Here is a 22653-nt window from a genome sequence, read left to right on the forward strand (position 1 = left end):
TGTCTCTAGGAGATCAGGTGAAGTTCAAAGCATTTTTTTCATATTCAGGGGATAATGAAAGCAGCCTCAGAAAAGAGAACATCTGTCTGGAATGACCTGGGGATAGAAGAGCTCTTTGGGATTTGTGATGGGGAAAAGGTACTTAAATTAGCAACTGCCTAGGGTTTAGGATGGAAACAAGTGAATTTGATAGATAAATATACAGCTCATAAATTTCAAATTATACAAGCTATAGTCTTTGCTATTTGATTTTTTTGTATATGAAAATGAATATTTTCAGTATATTTTCAGTAGGTGTATTTAAGCTTTTAACCATGACTGAGTATACTAAGTGTTTAAATTTTGTGATTTTATTTTTCATTTAGGTTGAAGATTGTAAAAATTTCTTTTAAGTGCAAACAGTTTTTTATTCAACTTAGGAAAGAATTGGTGAGTACTCTCTTAAGTTTCATCTCAAAAATGAAAGCAATTAAATATCTCCTACTGCACATCTGCATTATACTCCCTGAAGATATGTTCAGTCTTGCATTTGTCTGCAATTAAAAGTCCAGTTTCACCAATGTTCTTGTTGTTTCAGGTCTTAAATAGACCATTACAATGCTTTAAATAAGATTTTTTTTTTTGTCATTTGCTTTGCTTTATATTTTGGATATGTTTAGTTTTATGTTCATATGCAGCAAATGTAACTTATGTAAGATAAATGTGGAAAAGGTTGAAGGTAAATCAAGATTAAATTTAAATTTAATGAGAAACCAAATTGAAACTCAAGGTAATGCCTAATGCTGCTTCAGCTGTATATATACTTGTAAGATAAAGTTTGATAAACACGCTGATTTTTATTATTCAGATTTAGTAATACAAGTTGCCATTATTACTTAAACAGAAGAGGTAACAATTTCTTTGCAGTTTTAAATTACATATGGTAATTTTTTATGCCTACTTCTAAATTTCTCAGGGCAAAAGCTGAATGTGGATGTTGTTTCTGTGCTTGTGGTGGGTGTTTGCTGCACAGGAAGCACACCACAGGACCACTGTGCCTTTAATTCAGCGAGAAATGGGTTGTTCCGTGCCTCCAAGAGATTAGCTTCCCTCACAGACATATCACTGGGGAAAGATGGAGGAATTAATTAAAAATATGACTGTGTGATTAACTCATCAGATTAGTTAAGAGGTTTTGTGCATTTCTTACAGCTGAAAGGATTTCCTGTGAGGATGGTGACGCACTGGAACGGGTTGCCCAGGGGGGTTGTGGATGCCTCAACCCTGGCAGTGTTCAAGGCCAGGTTGGATAAGGCCTTGAGCAACCTGGTCTAGTGAGAGGTGTCCCTGCCCATGGCAGGTGGGTTGGGAGTACGTGATCTTTAAGGTCCCTTCCAACCCTTAACATTCACTTATTTGAAGACCTAGATAAAAGATGATTGTAGGCAGAAATGCATCTGGAGTACTGTTCCAGTTTGAGAGACAAGATGGTTAAACAAGAAAAATACAAGGAGGAAACACCTGTTATGTCAGATCAGTGCTGACAAGTACTAGTGCTGAAAATAGGAGTCAAACTGTGTGTCTTTAAAGTAGATCCTTTAAAATGAGGCCCAGGACTTTGCAGTTCTCACAGATGGAACTACCTGACCACGTGCAGACACTTTGTTGTGCATTAGTTGTCAGAAGTTTTCCTCGTGTGCTTGGAGCACTGTGAGTAGCTATCAGTTCAGAAGCAGCATAACAGGAGTTAAAAGATTTTGGAGTAATTATGTGTAGAAAGTAATGAACTTTGGCTATTACATGAAATAAACCGGAGTATCTGTCCATGTAAGCAGACATCATGCAACACAAGTAGAAAAATGGTAATGATACAAAAAAAAGTGGTGAGGAAATGTTGCATTATGATGACACAGAATTTTTTTTTAGTAGCCTGCAGGAGCTACAGTTCTGAAAAGGCAAGCTGATCTTTGACAGCCCAGAGGTCAAATTTTTTGTCTTGATAGCAGTGTGTGTGACTTCAGTTACAGTTGTAGGAATGTTGTATTTGGACCTGAAATGAGAATTTGAGGGTTTATTTGGAACTCAGAAATTATGTTTGCTAAATCAGAACTTGAGGAAAAGGCTGTGGTAGCAGAGTTCAGGACCTTGAAGATTGAGATGCCTAAATATAAAATTGGGTTGCGTACTGTACTCAAGCGTTTCCTCTGTTTTCTGCAGAAAAAAACCCTGCTTATAATAGAAGGTAATACAAAGATAGCTTTGTCATTTTGTGTTTTTTGTGTTGTTTTTTAATACTTTTCATATTGTTACTTGCACCAGTAATGTAGTATATATGATTAATGTAATTTCTCTTCTGAGGCATCTTATCCAAGCCAACAAATTAAAAAGTCTTGTACTGTTTTTCTTTAAACTCTGTGTATCAGATGAAAAGTGATGGCAAGAAGTTGATTTTCATTCATTCGAAGTCTTGAATATCTTAAGATCAAAGCTCAAATTTGGCTTCCAAAGAAGGCATACTTAAACTAATTTTTTAATGACATCTAATATTAAAACTGTTATTTCCAGAATTACCTTCCCTGAGTAGGACTGGTAGGATTAAAGACTCATCTCAACTATATTCAGCATCAGTTAGATTAAAAGAACATATTTTCTGTTTCATGATAATTAGCTCACCAAAGAAAATCATGAGACTTCCTCTGTAGTAATCAGACACAAAGGTGCAAAGGCCGGAACATCCTGCATGAATTGGAAGTATGTTTGAGGATGGATTAAGTTGCTCTCTGGTGGTACATGCTTGCTTTTGCTTTCACTCCCATTAACAATAAAGGGAGCCTAAATGACTCTCTTTAGGCAGCAGAAACTAGGTGAAGTGACTCTGTGATTGCACATTTGGTATGTAAAATATCTCTTGCCTAGTGCTTTGAGTGCATATTTTAAATCACCGATTTACGATACGGCAGTGGAAGTACATTCATGGTATGCTGATGATGTGTTTCAAAGTTGTGTGTAAATATATAACAAATTGTACATCTGAGTAACTGTATTTATTTGGATGCAAAGCTGACATGCTATAGAATATTAAGTTAGCTCACTTGGGAAAGGAATTTTCCACTGTTTTTATTTTTCCCCAACTGGGCTACATATGCTTTAAAGTAGTTCTAAATAGATATATTTCAAATACTGCTAATGAGTGTTGAGAGCTTTTAATTGCAGCTGTCCTCAAAAGTGCAAGTGCCTTATCTTCTAATCGCCTATTACATTTATTCCCTGACTTGGCATTGCTTAAAGGCATCAACATAAGTAAAGAATTATTTGCCTACTTTTATTAGATTATATCTGTGTTTAAATAAATCACTTAAAGGAAGTTGAGATGAAGCAGTTTAATGTCAAAGTCATTTTCTACTGGCAGTATAATATAATCTTGAATGGAAGCTGGTTCTGACAATCACGTAGCTGGAGCGAGCATCCAGTGGAGTAGATTTTCTTTCTGTTGTTTCTTTATGAGCTTGTGGGGGAAAAGAATGTCACATCCAGGACTTCTTCACCCAACATTAGAAGCCCCCTGAGCCATAACTCCAGTGGCAGGTTTTTCCACTATCTCTTTGTTTGTTCCGTGCGTTCCATATGCTGCTTCCCTTACATGCTTTGCAGCTCTTTGCGAATAATTCAGTAGTTTGATTTTTCTAGATGTTTCCCTGAGCTTCTCTGGTTTTAGTTAGTTGCATCCTTGGTTGCTGTAAAATCAATAGTCAGCATCAAGCTCTTAATGCCATCCAGCATGTTGTAGTGGTCTTGATTCTTTGACAGCCAAATAAGCTGTTCAGCATGTTCTTTTGTTCTTTTAGAGACCAGATGTCCACTGAGAAATTACTGGAGTCTGGAACAAAACATATTATAGGTTTTGTCCGTGACCAAGACCTGTTTTCCCTGAGTGGCCAAAATAATTGATTTTATCTTTTTTAATGATAGGTTATGTATCTGAAGTTTGTGTTTTGAATTTTTTCCTGACTTATTTTTGTCTGACTTTCAGAAAGAACTTGTTCTAAAATCACAAGTTGATACATGGGCTTATCTGCCCAAGTACACACAGTGATCTTAAGTAACAGTGATGTTCATTAGATGCCTAATTGATCACTGCTTAATCCTATCAAAGTTTGTGCTGTTGCATTTTTTGTGAAGAGCAAATACTGCTGTCAGAATCTGTATTGCATTTAAGCTTTCACAGGGCTTTTGCCCACTATTCGTGGAATATATTGATTCTGAGCAGCATGTGCCATTTAAACTCAAGTCTTTTTGTTTCTCTGAGATAGGATAGGGAATTCTTCTGGGATTGTTTAGCCAAAGTGAAAAAGACTCACTAGAGAATAAGTTTTTCAACCCAGTTTCTCTCCTGAGCAGCGAGATCTGCTGTGAGGTCACTGTTCCAAGTTGGGCAAAGGTGGGGCTGAATGAATGGCCCCACCCAAGGTATGTGTGTTCAAGCACTGAGCTGTTCTGTGTGAGAGGGGGCACCAATACCCAGCCTGCCTTTTTTTGGTTTGTCCTTTTAATAAAAGGAACCGCAAAGATGACTTGGACTTGACTTTATCCCTGTTTGTCTTAACCTGTAGTTTTGTGCTTGAGCTCCAAGTATTGAATTCCAGCTGCTTCATTCTTCCCCTCCATAGCAAGCAGCCTGTTTTCCTCCCTCTAACTGGACCCATGGGCAGAATTAGTAAGATAATTTTGGAGTAGAATCCAGCTGTGACTCCCTGAGGTAACACTGCCCTCAGCAGACCTGAGGTGCCTGAAAACCTCTGAAATGCCTGTATGACATTGTCATACCATAGAGCATTTCTGCATCTTCCTGGAGCCTTCTGCTGTAAAAACATTCCATAGGCTGCAGTGTGACTGTCCTGTTACTCTGTGTGCTTTTGGCTGAAGTACCATGGACATTGTAAGTGTTGCCCTGGGACCTTGTGCTGAGCCCACATAGATTCAAGCCTAGTATTTTCAGGCAATGCAGAGGCAATCTTTTTCTAAATCCAGCAGTAGAACCAGATCTTGCACCCCAGAATTATCAGCAAAGATGAATTTCAAGTGCAGAAGTTACATTTGGCTATTACAGAACCTGCAGGGGTGAATAGAGAAAGGATGGGTGCATTTAGGCAGCCATTATCCTATATTATTCTTTACCTTAAACAATGTTTCTTAGCAGTAATTGAGATGAAGGAGAAGGGTTTGAGAATCAGTTCTCTCTGCACTGCAATGAAAGCCTTAAAAGCTATGAATAGAACTATTGTTCGGGTACCTTTAAAGCTCTAGCACACCAAGTTCCTGTGAAAGTGCTGTTTCGCATTACAATTAAGTTGATGTAACTGCAGCTCCTTCTCATCCTGCCATACCAGCTCCTCCTTCATGCTTCATGTCTAATCTAGCGATCAGATGGTGGCTTGAGATTCAGATCAGCTTGATTTCTGGAATACAAACTAGGGGAAACAGCAGGATATATTTTTTTTTTCCTACAACCCGTAATTATAATGCTTTGAATGACATTAGAATGCATTATCATCAGCTCATATAACTTGTCAAATTCTCTTTTCCAGCTGTTTAAAAGGCTGACAGAACACAAAAATTTGCTATATCATAAGAACTTATTGTTGGAATCTAAAATCTAAGCTGGTTTGTCCTTTACTGGATCCAGATGACGGCAGTCCTTAATTTTGCATAGTTGCTCTCTTGCAGAGTAGTAATTTACCTTGTTTATTTTGTACTTTTGCATTGTTGATAAAGCTTTTTTATAAGTGCATAGGTAATGGCTTAATTTCTGTTACCTTGTTACTGACCTGCAGTTTTTAAATACCCATGTTAACATGTCTAGAAAATACAGGGAACAGTTGGCAATACTTGGAAATAAGGAACAGAGATACAAGTAATTTTTCTAAATTGAATTAAAATACCAGTTTTTAGTTTCTTGAATATAATTTCTTAAATTTCATCAATAAATAGACTGTGCTGTTTGCTTTTTAAAAGCATTTTATTTTACCCTAAATTCATCATGTGGCTGAAAATACAGTGTCATTGTTAGCCATTGGTCATGATGAGTTTCCGAATACAACAGTGGGGGAAGAGTGGCAGGTCTGTGCCTTGGTATCTCAGCAGATTTAAAGATGAGCAGGCCAACAAAAGCTTAACTTGGAAAAGGAGTGTACTGCTTAGTGAAATCAGTTAAGGTGTACGGTAAAGAGAAAGAAGATCAAACATAATCAGATGTTTCCTGACTTACAAAGGCTGTAATCAAGCTCAACAGGCAGAATAGCTTAGCTTGCTTTGCCATTTTGCTTCTTGAATTTACCAGGAACCTAATTAATCATCTGTAAGTAGGCACATCCCTTGCTCTTGAGATCCATACCTGTTCCCAGTCTCTGAGTGCCACATGTGCATGACAATTGCTCATCCTAACTATAGTAATTTTGAAACAGAGAGGCTTGTTGTCTTTGAACTCTCAAATCACGGGATTTTTTAAATGTAGTTTGGGTCCTACCTTTTGGGACCATTTCTTCCTATGTAGACTAGTTTCAATATCACAGAACAGACTGTTAACCTTTGAGCAGAGTCTTTATAAAAAACCCCAAGGGAACAAAAAAATCCTTTAAAGAAAAAGTAAAGGTATTTTCAAAGGGTTTCTTGTACATCAATTTAATGTAAAATTAGAGAACTACTTCAAAAAGCATGACTTTAAAAAAATATCCCCAAGCCAAAAATATTTACCTTAATTTCAAAAGTAACTTGGAATAATGTTTATCTGAAATATATTTTTCTCATTTTTTAGCATGAATCTAGAGAAACTTTACTGGGATTCAATATGGTGAATTACCGAGCATGTAAGAATTTGTGGAAAGCTTGTGTTGAACATCACACGTTCTTCCGTTTGGACAGACCACTCCCTCCTCAGAAGAACTTTTTTGCACATTATTTCACTTTGGGTTCCAAGTTCCGGTACTGGTAAGTGCTGATTTGAAATATGTGGGAAATAACCATAAGGAATTATTTGGAATCTATATTAAAAGGGGCCATAATTCAAGTAGCTTTTGAATCCAGCAGCTGTTCCCCATCCCTGTTGGCCTAAGCTTCAAATGTCAGTAATTTTCTAAGATAACACAATAATCATATTTTCAAGCTATTAGTGGTTGTTATTGCAGTAGTATTCTGATATTGTCTCTCAGGCTGCATTTCTTGGCCTACTTACCTGCTGGGTTATGTTTATCTTAAAAATGTTGTCTCAAAACCTCAGTCTTTGACCTGGTGTTTTTGATGAAAACTGTTGAATCTAGGATACTCTTTGCAGCAACAGCAACAAAACAGACCTAAATAAAGATCAAATAGAAAGCACTGAAAAGAAGCTTGTATAAGTAAAGACCACTTAAGCTCAATATGTACAAATAGGAACTAGGTAAAGACAAGAGACATACATCAAAACCAGAACTTTAGAAAATAAGCATGAAATGAATTCCATAACTTTTAAGGATAAACTTAATAGTGTAGGCAAACAGCTTGGAAGTGCATAGAATGACTCTGGAATAACTATAATCCCCAAAATGCTGGAGTAATGCTGAAGTGGGTGGTGTTGGGTTTTGCGGTTTTGTGCTTTTTATTTAAGGAATTTATCTCAGTTCAGTGACTGAGTTAACTGTCTTTGCAAGTAATGCAGGATGCCAATGGTTTAAATTGGGCCTGAAATAGAGAATAACAGAGCTACTACTAATCATCCACCTAGAATGGCAGCAGTGTCTGTGACGTACAAAGGGAGATGATGAAAAGCTAGAAAACACAATAACAGGCTATTTCTGTCACACTTGTGAATTGAATAAATGTATGAAGAGGAAAGTAATTCAGTGGCTAACTGTTTATAGCATCTGGGTTTTGACCAGCACTCACAGTAACCATTTGAGAAACAGCATTCTTATGATCCTGAACAGTGTTTGAGATGTGGTTCAGTGTTGCTGTAGTGACAATCTTTTAATTTCTATAAAGATTTTGAATCTGAATCATTGTGGTTACTCTTAGGGAGGGAAACTCTGCACCATCTCTGAGCAACCTGGTCTGGTGTTAGACTGTCTTCACAGTAAAAATTTCATTTTGTTTTGTTTTGATGGGTTATGATGATGCTGTTTTGTTGCCCCATCCTCGCTGCAGGTCCTGATTAAGTAGGATACCTCATATTTCTGTCTGTGCCTGTTACCTCTGGTCCTGTCCCTGGGCTCTCTTAAAAAGCATCTGGCTGTTTTTTACTTTCCCCTTTTGGCATTTATACACACTCATTTGGTCCTCCTGAACCTTCTCTTCCTGAGGCTGAACAGTCCCAGCTCTCTCAGCCTCTCCTAATACATCAGATACTCCAGACTCTTAGTAGTCCTTGTGGCCTTGTGCTTGACTTACGGGACCCTGCAAGTCCACACAGCGTTCCAGGCGTGGTCTCAGTCGTGTTGGGTAAACCTGCTTTCCAGCCACTCATTCCTCCTCAGATGTGGGTCTTTGCGTTTCCCTTCACTGAATTTTGTGAGATTTTAGTTGGCCTGTTTCTCAGCTCTTCACACATCCGGTAGTTCTGTAATATGAGTGTGAAAATACATAATTATTCTTTGATTTCATAGTGTAAATGTCCCTGTAAGGGACTCTGTGCCTTGATCTGAAGTTATTAATGGGGAACTGGATGCAAGAAGGACTGTTGCTGGTATCTTGTCACCAATTCTTAACTGCTGATAGACACTCAAAAAAAGTTGTTTGTTTTTTTTTTGAAAAGAGAAATGATTAAATACTGTAAAGAATCTTTGATTTGACACAAGACATCTGGTCTTATGTGAAAAGTCAGCAAGTTCCAAGATCTAATCTTGGTTTTGACAAGTTGCACAGAAGAATACAATCCTGATGTGCTTATCATTTAATTTCTTTGTGATATTTTGCTGAACTAAATAGCAGCAAAGTTATTAGCAATTCAGGGAGTAGGTTAGGAGTATGGAGGAGATGCTTTAAATGGAGGAGATGCTTTAAGTTTTTGATAGTGGCCCTAATGGGAAATTTTATAGTGTTAAGTGTTATCCAAAGATCTAATGAGAAATTTCTTATCGCTTCAGATAAAAAGCAGAAGTAGCTTTGTTACATTTAAAATTAATTGGAAACAGGACCTACACTTCTACCAAATGCTTTCTAGGGTTACACTGTGCTGAAGCTAGTGCAATTGCTTAAGCATGACTGAAAACAGAATTTAGGCCCTTTCTGTTGAGATGGTTCAATTTTAAACAATAAATTGTTCTTTAATTGTGGTGGATTCAGTGGTTTCATTTTGTTTTGTTTTCCAGTGGGAGAACAGAGGTCCAATCTGTTCAGTATGGTAAAGAAAGAGCAAACAAAGACAGGGTATTTGCAAGGTAAGTAATTTATATTCTTTAATGTTTCCCCCTTTATATATCTTCGAAAATCAGAATAGCCTTCAGTCTGTGTCGTTTGTTGTTACAGGTATTAGCCCTTTTTGTGCTGTCTTTATTGCAAAGAATGATCTCTGGCTATTAAGATACTCCATAAAATATTGAATTAATGGGTATTTTTTATCTGCAATAACACCCCATGTGTGTATTTCCTTTAGAATAAGGTGCAGTGTCTTATTTGGTGAGAAGAGCTTTATCACTGCAGTCTCAAATGAGGTATTTTTCCAAGAAAAAGTTGACTGGGAGTAAGCTGCTTTTGAGGGTATTTGGTCACAGGGTAGTTGGCTAATCAAGAATATATTATTTAATTGCGTTTCAGACTCCTGAGGGGTTTAGTGGTTACAATAAAACGGTGAAGGCGTGGTTTTAGTTCTTCCTTCAGAAATTACCATACAGCATTCAAAAGTCAAATGGCTGTTGCATCCATCAGGCAGTCTGCTCTGATCATTAATATAATCTTTATGGGGAGGGGACATACTATTTGCCTTTTTTATGCTTCTACTTCTGCTGAGATCAGAGATGTCTTTGCATAGTTGCCCCTTAAGGAACCATAACAACTTTATGCTCACAGACTTCAGTAATAAGCCCGGCAACCTTTCCAAGAGCCTGCACCAGTGTTTCTCAAAGCATTGCTGAATTCTGCCTTGATTTCCAGCCCTGTCTCCATCCCTCCAACCAACCTCTTCTTTTTCCCTGTGTCTTATAATATGATTTGGTTTGTTAGCTGGGCCACACCACAGATAGGCAACTCCGTATCAGAAGGACTGGGGCACAGAAGTGCTGTGACATGTTGGTTCAGCAGCTAGATTTTATAAAACCAATTTTTTCTGTGTAAAATTATTTTTTACTCTTATTTAATTTACTTTGGGAATCTGGTTAGATTTTTACTTGGGGCAACTTTTGTAGTACTCAGGAGGCTCAACACTGTGACAGCTGAGTTTTATTTCTCTAAATTTGGGTTGTAAATCAGTTAAAAACAATTTTTCTTGTTGTACTCTGAACTTGGCAATTCCCCATAAGTCACTGGGACGGAGGAGAGCTGATACTTGGTTTTGAAGAGTATTTTTATCACTTCAGAAACTCTTATGCAGTAGATGGCACTCTTCCCTTTGCCGCTCAACCAAACAAGTGCTGCTGGGGTTACTTGTATTTTGTCATATATAGTTGGATAAAATTGATAAAGTCAATAAAATGGAAAGCTGTGGCTACAACTGCTCGGATTTTCATCAATCTTCTTGGCCTTTTTTAGTTAATTAAATACTTGGCTCTTTCATCCTCAGTAATTTTATTTTCCAGTGTTGCTTTTTGAATCAAGAACAGAACATTCATCTACACATTTTGAGTTTCCTAGAAATGTTGATGGCTGATAAATGTCTGAGGTATATATGGGTACATCAACAAAATGAAATTAATGGGATATTTTAACAAATACACCGTGGAAGGCTTTTAATAAATCAACTGGTTCTTCCTCTGTCCTCCTCATCACAATGGGAAATTAATGCATTTTCAATTTTAAAGACCTTTAGTCTTTTCAAGAGTGAAAAAGCTTGAAATAGAAAACCTTTCATGAACACTGTGTGGTTCAAGAAGTTTAATCTAAGAACATGATCTTCAGTTCTTTGTCTTCTAAACATTTGCATTTCAAGTTAAAGTACTGGAGTAGATGTTAGCGCTTTTGTACTCATACAGAGGATGAATTCCGCTTTTTAAGATTTTCCAGGTAAAATGTGGGGTTTGTTCCTGGAACTTGTCTTTCTCTTTCTTGGTGTGTCTTTCTCAGACAAAGTCATGGTGGTGTTGAACAGCTTTTTAAGCTCTCAAGCAGTGAGCTTGTTTTGGTTGCTCCTGGAAGTTCTGCAGGTGTTGGTTGCTTTTAGTTATGAAACCAGGTACAGTCAGGTCTTTCTTGAGAATTAAGTGGGCACTTAAAACAAATTTAAATAATTGCTGCTTTTATTATTATTACATCAGCAGATTTATTTAGGATTGACTAAAAGAAATGTTTTCAGGGTTTTTTTGTGGCGTTATCCAGGTTTGTACTTGGTTTTCTTAACAGTATCTAATTAGGAACTGCTTTATTTGAGCACATACTATCTAAGCAAACCTTTGAATCATTTCCTAGTAAGAAATAACCCTAAGAGGTCCACTGAGATGCTTGAGTGATCTGTTTTTTCTAAGCTGGGAAATTGTGATTGCCACAAGTAATGATCAGTTAGTCTGGTGGAATGTAGACACAGAGCACAAGACATAGAAATAAAATTTCTTAACAGCCTTTTGAATAAAACAAGTAATTATAACCTACAGTCAGCAGGTTTAGCTGTTTGTCCTCAGGATTTTACTTTAAAATTAGCTGAAGGATTTTTTTTCCCAAATCATAGAAACATGTACATTTAATTTTTAAAAATTGAATTATTACTGTGAAGGATCTATTCTGTAATAAATTTGATACATTATGTAGATGCTGTTTTCTTACTCTTCTTAATCTTCTTAATCTTTGTGCACCATATTCAGCATTTGGAAAACTGTTGCTGCAGTTGTTTAGGTTTTGGTGATGATTTTTTTTTTCATTACAGTTGTTCTCTTGGCCTCATTTGTTGCAGGATATTCACAACCCACAAAACCCCGTAAGAATTCCGAGAAACTTAATAGAAGTAGATAGTAAGAGTAAAAAAGGTTCAATGAAGTAATAAATTGAGAGAATTCTTACAGGGCACTGCAATATACTTTATTTCTGTTCAGTTCCGCTGGTCTGCTCCGGGGCTGAGGGAAGGTACTTACTGTGCATTGTGTGAAAGGGAGTGGGTGTCAGTCACTTGTATTTGCAAACTCCCTATCATTAAGTTGCAATCTCGAATTGTTTCTAAAAATTCAGTCTTGCTTCAACTATGTGCTTATTCAGGTTATTTAAATAATTCCTGAGGTGCTTTAAATTGCACATGTCATTTGTGATGTTCCTTGCAGATTCGTATACAGTGTCAGTCTCTTGGTCTGAAGCAGTAGTTGCCAGTTTTGCTGAGAAATGTGTTCCCTGTACTCCTTGTCAAAATACAAAGCAAGGCTGTGGCTCCAGGTTATATTTCTTTTAGGGACAAAAATTACTTTTAAAGATTCCCACCTGTATTCCCAAACAGAATCTTTGCTCTTTCCCAGCTCTTCCAAAAATTTAGCCCTTCAGCTGTGGGGTGCCAAACAAATTCTGTCTTCAGAAGCTTTTGTGTGCTTTAGCCGAGCTAATTATAATGTCGTGCATTTTTTTAGTTGCATTATGTAATTTCATCTCTGCTACTCAGTTGTGGGGGGGATTTTTTGTATTTGCTGTACCGTTACAGCACTGTTTTTGATTTGGGGGACAGGTAAAGTTTTCCATTTCTGCCCCTGCTCAAATAGATGGAACTGCTTCCAACTTTTTTGGGCATGTCTCTGCATATACACCAAAAATTAAATCTGGAAATGGCTTATTCTGTTACCTGTCAGTGCCCTGTGCTGGATGCAATAGAAGCATCTAGGCTGAGCAAAGGTGGAATTTAGAATTTCAACGTTTATCAAAGCATTTCAAAGATTTTATATCTTACTTCCCCCCTCTCATGTCCTCAGCTGCACTCTGACATGAGAAAATTACTTTATCACTGTAAGAAATTAGTGATACATCAGTGATACAGGATAAATTTTTAGCAATATTTCACAGCATATCTTAAATGTTAATAAAAAAATAACTTATTGTTAGATTTAGAAGTGTTTACAGGAGAACTAAAATCAAAAAGCCACAGCACTAAGAAGTTCAGTGCTGCAGTGTGGTAATTTTTTCTTTGAAATTTCTGCAAAGACAGGAAATTGAGGCAACAAACAAGAGTGGGTGGGACTCTGAGGTTAGAGCTGTTAATAAAATAATCGAAAGAAACTTTTGCTGATAAATGCTGCAGCTGTTTATCATGGTAGTAAGGTATTATTTCTGAAAGATCAGACCCTATCCACAGTAAAAGGTGAGTTTTATTGTCATTGTATACTGTAAGAGGGAAGAAGGTGATGCTTTGCTTATTTTAGAGTTATGTTCATTTGATGTATAGATTGAGGAAGTTTGCATAAACGGAGTTACAAACTATGACTTAAGATACAATGAGTGGGGTTTTTTGAAGCAGTCAAAAAAGTAGTTTTTGGGAAAACTTGGACTTTTCCTCCATCTTATATACTTATATGTAATTTATTTAGTTTCACACAGGCAGGCATGGTGCACTTTTACTGTTGCTGCATGTTAAAAACAGAAAAGCTCATCACCAACTTTCCTGTATTCCACTTGTTGCTTTTCCACTGAAGGAAAATAAAGTTCAATAGTTACCTTTACACGTCTGTCAGAAAATCCTGTACCTGCAGTCCTGTACTTACCTAATTCAGCATTGGATGTATTATAGTCCTCTGCATTTTCCTGTTTTTTGGTTAGTAGAATCCACCCCTTGATGGAGCTGGCTCTTGGTGCTGATCTGTCACTGGCTGCAAACCTGCTGGGAGAAGGGTCCAGCTAATCATGGCACTGACTAATAAGAGAATAGGGAAAGGATAGAACCAGACATGCCTGTCAATTCAATTCTGCTGGTTTCTTCTGCTGGTTACCTGTTCAGAACTGCTTTTGGGAAGAAAAATACCTACATGGTTAGAGTTGCTCACATTTGAAGCAAATTACAGAAATTGGAATGTTGGTTTAAGTGACAATATCAAGGGAGTTACTTTTTGAATCAAATTAATACTCCTTAAATGCCATGAAGCATGCTAAGAGACCAGGTATGTTTCTCCCAAGGAATTAAATAGCTGATATTTTCCCTCTTTACAAATATCAATATACTATTAGACTTTTATTCCCCAGGTGGAGTAACACCAGAAACAGTAGTAATTAGAGTAGCCCATCTCACTTAACTGCCTGAAATTTGTCAGCTGTTATTTAGTAAGTCTTTAGAGCAGCAAAGCAGAACGCAATACATGTTCAGAACTGCTTGGTGAGGTAAAAATAAAAATAAACCCTCCACACACAGACCACCACTCCTTTGGTATCAAACAGTGTTGCCATCTTATGTATTTCTGCATGTGGAGTTAGATTATTCAATGTAATGCTTGGCTGGTTATTGTTGTAGACATTTTTGGTAACATTGAGAACAATCTGCTCAAGGTGGTGGCTTGCACTGAGTTTTAAGTTCCGTCAGAAGCAAAAATATATTGGTAACCAAGTTACTTGTTTTCAGAAGATATAATTTGTGTGCAAGTAGTTCCTCAATTTCTCAAAGTTGCTTCTTTCTGGAGTTGCACTTTCAGTAAATCAGCAAGGTGATAATGATGAAGATAAAGAACAGTTACCGTGTTTCCCAAGGACAGTAAAGGCAGAAATTACTTTGTGATCTGGGTATATGGAGCTATACTGCTGATACAATTATATGTTTTCACCTCATTGTGTAATCCTGGAGAGTATAGTGATAGAATATGAGGGCAAATGGAAATGAAATTATCATGTCGCAAAAGACTGAAGTATCACTGGAACAAGAGAGGATTGAGTAATGATAGAGGAGAAATTTGAACTATAGAGCACCATCAAAGTAATAGGAGTAAAGTAAAAACCTGGTAACACAAAATATACAGGACATAAAAGGATTGTTTTTAAGTATTTTTTTTTTGTTAGCTGAAGAATTCTAGCTTAAAAGAAAACAAACAGCAAAAGTCAGGGTATGTTTAGTTACAGGGTGACTGAACCATCCAACGCGATGCTGAGAAAAAAAGCAACCGCAGTTCTTGGATGATTCATTTGATGATTTCCAATATAAAAGGGAAATATAGTATTTCATGAGAGATTGCAAGTATGGTTTAATTTGTGCTTAAGAAATAGGTGAAAGAAACAGCAGGAGATTGTAGGCATCCTAGCATGACTGGAGAATGGGAAGCAAATGTTTCCCTAATTTCAAGAAAGGGCAGCAAGTAGAAAATACCATTCCTTTTGTATAAAAATACTGGTGATAATAACCTTTAACCTGAAGGACATTTCTGGTACAAAACCAAATGAAGTTCATTTACTCAAAAAGAAGTTTAAATAGTAATTTTTTATCTGTCTTACAAGTGACCAAACATTGGTCACTGGAAGAAAGCACTTAAGGAAATTCTTGATGTGTAAACAAAACTTGTTAGCTCGGTTGCCGTGTTGATGATTCCCCACTTTCAGTTCTTCAAAGTCTTTGGGAGTTTTTTTTTTGGACCGATTTTTTCACTGCTTTGTTTTTCCCGAGATGGCTAAATAGTTGTGTTACTTAGAGGGAGTTTTTTGTTTGTTTTTATTTTTCAGACCTCTCAATGATTATTCTGAGTCAGGCTGTCTTTGAGGTACTAGAAGTTTGGGGAAGTTTAGTGAGTTCATATTCCATCTTGCCTGCCTCTCTCACAGCCAACAGTAGTTTGTGACTATTTTTTTGGGCATTCTTTTCAAAATACAAAAATTGAAGTACAGTAGATGGAGAAGATACAGAACTGCCTGTGTAAATATAGCATTGAATTATTACATTTCCTGTCTTACACATCATTTGCTTTCCTGCAATTGAACATCAGTTGAATTGTGGTGAATTTTGTGTAATTTTGTTCTTACATCCAGTAATTTTTGGTTAGTCATTTTACTTTCTTCTTCTAGATCCCCCAGTAAACCCTTGGCACGGAAATTAATGAGTGGGATGGACTGGGAAGTAGTGAGTAGGAACTCACTGTCTGATGATAGGTTGGAAACACAGAGCCTACCATCACGGTCTCCACCTGGAACCCCAAATCAGTAAGTAACACCAAATCTTCTCTTCCTAGAAGTAGCTGTCTGCCTCCAGTGTGAGTGACCTACTTGTGTAGTAAAAGGATTTATGGAGTCAAATAGCTTCAATAATTCTGTGCCAAGTGGTTCTCTGGAATGCTTAGCTTCAGGTAAAAGAAATTATTTAGGAGTGAATTTTAGGTGCTTCTCAGTCGACCTAGAAAAAAATGGATGATGTATCACACTACCCTTAACTTGAGAGCTTAAGTTTTCTCAAGCACAATTAAAACTATATTATTAATTTGGCTAAAAAATATATAATAAATATATCATAATAAAATCTGTGTGATATTTTAAAAATAATTGATTTCTTAAAGCATAGGAGGAAATTACTTAATTGGACATCCTTGCAGGTTTATTTCTCTCAATTTTTCTGCATTTCCCTTCCATGTTCACTGTTCACATGATAGAGCTTTCTGGTTTATGTTTATAGCTAGTGAAAAAACATTGCTGATTTCTTTTGGAAGGTGACCGGTTTTCTCAGTGTGCTGAAAGTGGCTTAAGAATTGGTATTACCCAATTTTGTATTGCATAAACCAGAAGATTTGAAGATTCTTTGGCATTGCAGCGTATTATTCATAAGATTATTGTTGTAAATATCTGTAGCATTTAAAAATTGCTGAAAAAATTGAGTAATAATGATGCTTAAAGCATGACAAACTTAGTTAGTTATACATCTTTAAAAGAATTTTAAGGTGCCTGTGTCACTGTACTGGTTTTGAAATGGGAAAATTTTGGGTCACAGAAATGATAACACTCTCAGTGCAAAGATTATGATTCCTGTAGGAGAAGATGCAAAGGATAAAATGTTCGTCTTAATGAATTCATGTTAAGTTCTGATGTGAACAGAGCCAGGATTTGTCTTCTTGGGAATCTGTTTTTATTCTTGTTGACTGGACTGTCAGTCTGTTGGTTGGAACATAATGCTTTCGGGCTTCTATAATTAAAAATAAATAAATTTTAAAAGTAGACATTTAGTGTTTATTAAAATAATTTCTGAACACTTTCAGAAATAAAATTATGAAATATAACATGTTGATCTGACAACATAATTGTTTCAGTGAAACCTTAATTAATTTAATGACTTAATAAGTTAATAAAAATATGTGTGTGAACATGTGCTTACAATGAGAGGAAATAATTTTTTTATCATTCTTTTCTAGTGAGTGGTGTCAGAAATGTAGATTAATATTCTTGTCGTGTTGCACTGCTCTGCTTTCCCTCTTAGTCGCAACTCTGCCTTCACTCAAGAAGGGGCCCGGATACGACCCTCATCAGTTGGACATTTAGTGGACCATGTAGTTCACACATCCCCAAGTGAAGTATTTGTAAATCACAGATCTCCATCTTCCACCCAGGCCAACAGCATCATACTGGAAACATCACCGTAAGTTCTCTTCTTCCCGTGCTACTGTCTGGGAAAGTGCGGGGGCTTCTGAAAATAAGTCAGAAATCTTGGCCTTGAAGAATTTACTGTTAAATGTTGGGGTCAGGGAGAGCCAGGCAATATAATAAAAAGGTGGCTGTAGTTTAGGGAGTACTAGTATAGGTCTTATTGTGAAAATTAAATGATACCGAACTGAAGACTTATATCTGACATACTCCAGGTTCAGAATTTCAATACCCCCACCCACTCAAGCTGTGGGTTTGCTGTAATGTGACCAGCAGTGTCTGGATGTGGAAGTGAAAGTTGGTTTTTTTGATAGATTGAAGTCTGTTGTTTTGTGATATAAGTCTGGAAGTGTTGCTTTTTGTTAAGGCACAGAAGTATGAGCGAGCTTTACAAATTATTTAGCCAAGATACCTTTTGGCACCCCAGCATTTGGAGGTTGCTAGTATGTTTTTGTATGTTGTTATAGAGCTTATCTTTATTTTTTTAAGATGGCAGTCACAGGCTTATTTTTCCTTTTTCCAATTATGCTGAATATTCTCGATACTGTAAGCTTGTTATGCTATGATGGGCAAAATAAAAAGTGTTACTGTGTATGAGGTTCAGAAGTAAGACAAACAAATGCTGAGTTGTTCAAAGCCTTGAAATACTCAATAACGTGTCTAGAGTACAGAGGAATTGGGGGGGAAAGGTGCAATATACACCTTATTCTCACTGCCACTGTACCTTCTTATGTGTAGCTATACATGCAATGCCAGAGGTACCCTCATAATTTGTATAAGCTCCTTTAGCAGGGAAATTGTGCAAATGGTTTCAAAACCATTTGAGAACTGTAAAATAGCACATACCTGTCTGGCATGGGAGACCCTACCGGAGGCATATGTAAGCAAATGGTGTGTCTCAAGAGAAATGAATCTGGGAAGGTATTTAAACACATTTTAAAACCTTGCTTGGACTGTACTTTCAGTTTAACATCTGTGTGTAAGTTTGGGGAGGGAAATAGAATACAAATGTTTTGAAGTTTTGTGAAATAGCACATGACACTTTTCATAATAGGCTACAATAGTTATAATTTCACCCTCAGCTAGTTATTCAACTTTGAGGGTTATATAATAGCAATTTGACCTAATAATATAAAATCTCCTTTTTTTGGTGGGTTTTTTAACCTATTCACGTCAAGGCACTCTCAAAACTGGAACAGTTGTGAGTCTTTTCTCATATTAGAGTTTTGTTGTACAAAGGCCACACAGGGTCAGGTTCCTTCTGTTCCAAGATTTCCAACTGAAGTCAGTTTATGAAAAACACTCAATGAATGGCAGCAATAAAGTGAAATAAGCACAATTCTTAAATGTTCTCTTTTATTCATATGCCTTTACTCTTAAATTGTACAGACTTCCTGAGTGTTCTTAGGGTTTGTTTATTTATTACCTGATTTCTTGTGTAAGTCACCATAGAAATGAGTTTTAAAAAGAGGGGAAGTGGTTTTGTACATTAGTTGTGCAACTGTGGTTGTTCTGTTTCATGATTTTGCACTACTTATGCCCAAGCAGAAAAAGGATTGCTCTTCCATCACTAATTTTTAGGGGAGTTTTGTTTTGTTATGTTTTTTTTTCTCCTTGTTGGAAGCTTAAAAGTGAAATTTAATCTCCCTATATAGATATCTAGAATAAGAGATTTTTAAGAATGAGGACATTGACTGTCAAAAATACATGAACCCCATTAGGGTCTTCTGAAGGTTTCAGGTGATGTTCCTGATTCAAGATTTGAGATTTATGAGGGAAAGTAGTAGGCATGAAGTTCATACAGGCTATATAATTTTAAGTTATACTTTTCTCCGGTCCAAAAAGCTATTTTTTAAAAAAATTGATCTTTCTGAGTGAAAAGATTTTTGGGGAGTCCATCTTCTAATTTGTAGAAAACTTCTATTTATTGGTCAAATTTACGTATGTAAGAGAGTCCGAGGGGCTAACCTGATAGGCAAGAGGTTTAGTGATCTTCTTGAGTTCGGAGTCAACATAGCAAAAGAAGTTGCAGTTTGTGTGCAGTTCAGGAGGATATTATAGCTTAGCTAATATAAGCTTTAATTGCACACCTTTTCTTCATCTGCATGTGCTATTCAAAGCTGAGAGGTACGTGCATGTAGTTCCCCAAGGTAATTATAACCTTAAATTCACAAGCACGTGATAAGTGTTTAGTTTAATAAATTTATGGGGGTGTGTCTGAAACTTTTGCTAAATATATTAAAAGGATCAGACCGGATATCTGTAACAAAAATACCCAAAGCTTGTCAGTGCCAGGGTTGTGTGTTATTTTATTATTATGTAAATTGCTGAATTCAGTAACAGAGAGCTGCTTTGCCTGCAAAATAGGCTGCTTTCACTGCCATTGTCTGAGCATTCATAAGGAAATTCAAAGCTGACTGGGCAAATACAAAGCAGTGAAGTTTTTGCCCAAGGCTTGATTGTTAGTTCTCACAATTCATTATGCTAATATATTACAGTACTTGCTTCGCTGCTTGCAAAATGCTCATTTAAGTAACTTTTCAAATCTTTTCTATAAGTTTGTATGTTCGGTAGGAATTTATTTGTGTTTGTTGACATATATGTACAGGCATCAAGTCAAACATAAGATCCATCTTTTATCGGAATCACTTCTTTTGTGCTTCTACTCTTGTTTTCTGTTCCTGTTTTTATTCAGTTTAAAACTCTCAGGAGTAATTGTTTGCAGGAAAATACATAACTATGTTGCCCTTTACTTAAAAGGCTGAATAATCTGTACTGGCCAGACATGAATGAATGAATACATAGGCAGCTAAAAATCTCTGAGTGACCTTTGTAAGTTGATGTCTAAGTAGTTTATAGCTACCTTGAGGATTTGTTTTGCAAATGTTGACAATCACCATATTTTTCTCTCCACAAAAATGAATTTAGAAAAGCTGCTTATCCTGAAAATGTACTCTTTTTTTTCTGTTACTTGCATTGAAAAGTGTTAAGAAATACTATTTTTCTTCCTTAGTGTGTTTTGAACATGAGGTTCATGAGGTTTTTGAGACATTAGACTGAATAATTACTACTTTATTTTTAATTTTAACACTTAATGAAAAAAAAATTTTCTGAAAGTTGAAATTAAGAAAAAAAAAAGAGAAAAATAGGATCTTTTCAAATGTGCTGTTTTCATGGACTGACAAAAATGTTAACAATTTTGTTTTCTGCGAATATTGACTAATTTTGTTTAAACTGAAACAGAAAATGTGTGGTCTTTCAAAGTGAAGTGTTCTATTTCACATTTTTTATGCTTTTTGAAAGAGGTTCATCTTTTTTTTTTTGAAATCACTGTAGCAAATTTTGCTCAGATTTTTTGTTTTTGTTTTAAACCTTGCCTGGGAACTGCTTTTCTTGAATTGTGTGGAGACAAATTACACGGTATGGAATTTGATACGTGACTTAGGCTTTCTAACTTGCAGCAACTTGAAATGTTGTGCAGTCTCATACTGAGAGTCTTGCCCTGCTGAAAGTTCACTGAGGCAAGACCAGTGAGCACAGTAGGGCTGCTCGGTGGTTACCTGTGCTTTGGAGGGAGGTTGTGCAATGAGTTACCTCTGCAGCTTCCTGAGAATGAAAGGGGCAGTGTCCTGCTTTTGCTCTGGGAGTGTCCCTTCCTCCTCACATGGTGGTTGACCCTGTGATGAACCAATTCACTTTGTTTAGCCAGCAGAGAACCCAGGCTTGTCCAAAAAGTTGGTGAATTTTTGGTTGCTTGGTGTGAGCTGCCTTAGCCAAGGGAGGAGCACCAGTTCTTCAAGGAAGCGGCCATGGGTGTGTGGGTGGAAAAACCAGAGACACCCATTTTTGGTGGTAGCATTTTCTTTAGATTTAGCTATAACCTGTAACTTCATTTTTGGTGGTTCATGGGTTTGCCACCAGTATCTGGGCTATTGTTTTAAGCTGTAAAATTACTTAATAGCACCTTTTAATGGGGTGGAAGGCATGTATCCTTGCTGGTATTTAGAAACTGGCAGTCAAACCGAGTTAATGGGAACTATGAGGTAGCTGCCCTTTTGGGCCTTTTCAGATGTTCTTAATTCTTAAATATAAATCCATATAATGAAAGATGAATCATATGTTTATGTAATACAAATTATACAGTTAAGCTTTTATTCCAAAAGGACTAATAAAGGAAATTCTCCGTATTATACAAAAACGCAGTGAACATTTTTATTAATCTAGAATAGAGTACTTGCAGATCTAAATCAGAACTTCCTGCTATTCCACTTCAGTAATAGTGTTGTAATTCAACTAAGAAATGCATGTGATTAATGCCATTTTTACAAGTGTTTCAAAGGTGCACATTTCAAAGGGGAATATGTTCAAGAGGGGGAATAGACTGGAGTTCTCTTGCAATGTATCCATATACTTTTAAATTGAAAAAATAAAAGGTAACACTGTCGTCTCTAATGGGCTTTTCCAATAAATTCAGGGGTGCAGTTGAGGTATATTCAAGTTGCCCTCCTGTTTTTTCCTATTTTTAAGATCTAAAGCCTAAAAGTAGTGTGATAGTACTGTATTATGCTCCCTCTGTCTATGATTTAAATTACAGGCATTAATTAAAAATGCAAACTATTTATTTTATTACTGAGGAAAACATATTAAGTGACATCAGTTTGGAGAAGTTTTTTTTAGCATGTGTGCAAGGTATAAATATACTGAATTTTATAATATTCCAATATAAAGTGGGTTAACTATTAAGTGGGTTAAGCGTGCTAAAACCTTTTTTAAAAAAGCCATGGGTAAAAGATTATTGGTTCTGTGTCCAGTTGCTTGTCAAGAAGAAAGCAGTAACATGTCCAAACATACACTTCCAATATATTCTGTCACACTGCATTTTTAAGATTCTAAAAATATACACACATATTCATCTCTCAAACTCTTGAGTTTCTCCTAACATTTTCAGTTTATTTGGAACCCTGAAAGAACTGTCAATATTTCTTGATTGTTCCACTT

At 36.4% G+C, this 22653-nt stretch overlaps 1 protein-coding gene across 3 annotated transcripts in view; it reads left to right on the top strand.

Moving 5' to 3' along the window:
- Positions 1–22653, top strand: part of PTPN4 (protein tyrosine phosphatase, non-receptor type 4) — a 109101-nt gene that overhangs the window by 61426 nt on the left and 25022 nt on the right. For all 3 annotated transcript variants that reach the window (XR_003570746.1, XM_027879733.1, XM_027879734.1), the window contains exons 11-15: positions 366–429; positions 6791–6963; positions 9318–9386; positions 16096–16230; positions 17492–17650. Coding sequence is in view for 2 of the 3 variants with exons in the window: in XM_027879733.1 (XP_027735534.1) it covers positions 366–429; positions 6791–6963; positions 9318–9386; positions 16096–16230; positions 17492–17650 (600 nt within the window). In the remaining variant the exon portion in view is untranslated. The remainder of the gene's footprint in view (positions 1–365; positions 430–6790; positions 6964–9317; positions 9387–16095; positions 16231–17491; positions 17651–22653) is intronic.

This window comes from Empidonax traillii, unplaced genomic scaffold, assembly GCF_003031625.1.
Source record: "Empidonax traillii isolate 1590-97213 ecotype Southwest subspecies unplaced genomic scaffold, ASM303162v1 scaffold57:size2250009, whole genome shotgun sequence".
Lineage (NCBI taxonomy): Eukaryota > Metazoa > Chordata > Aves > Passeriformes > Tyrannidae > Empidonax > Empidonax traillii.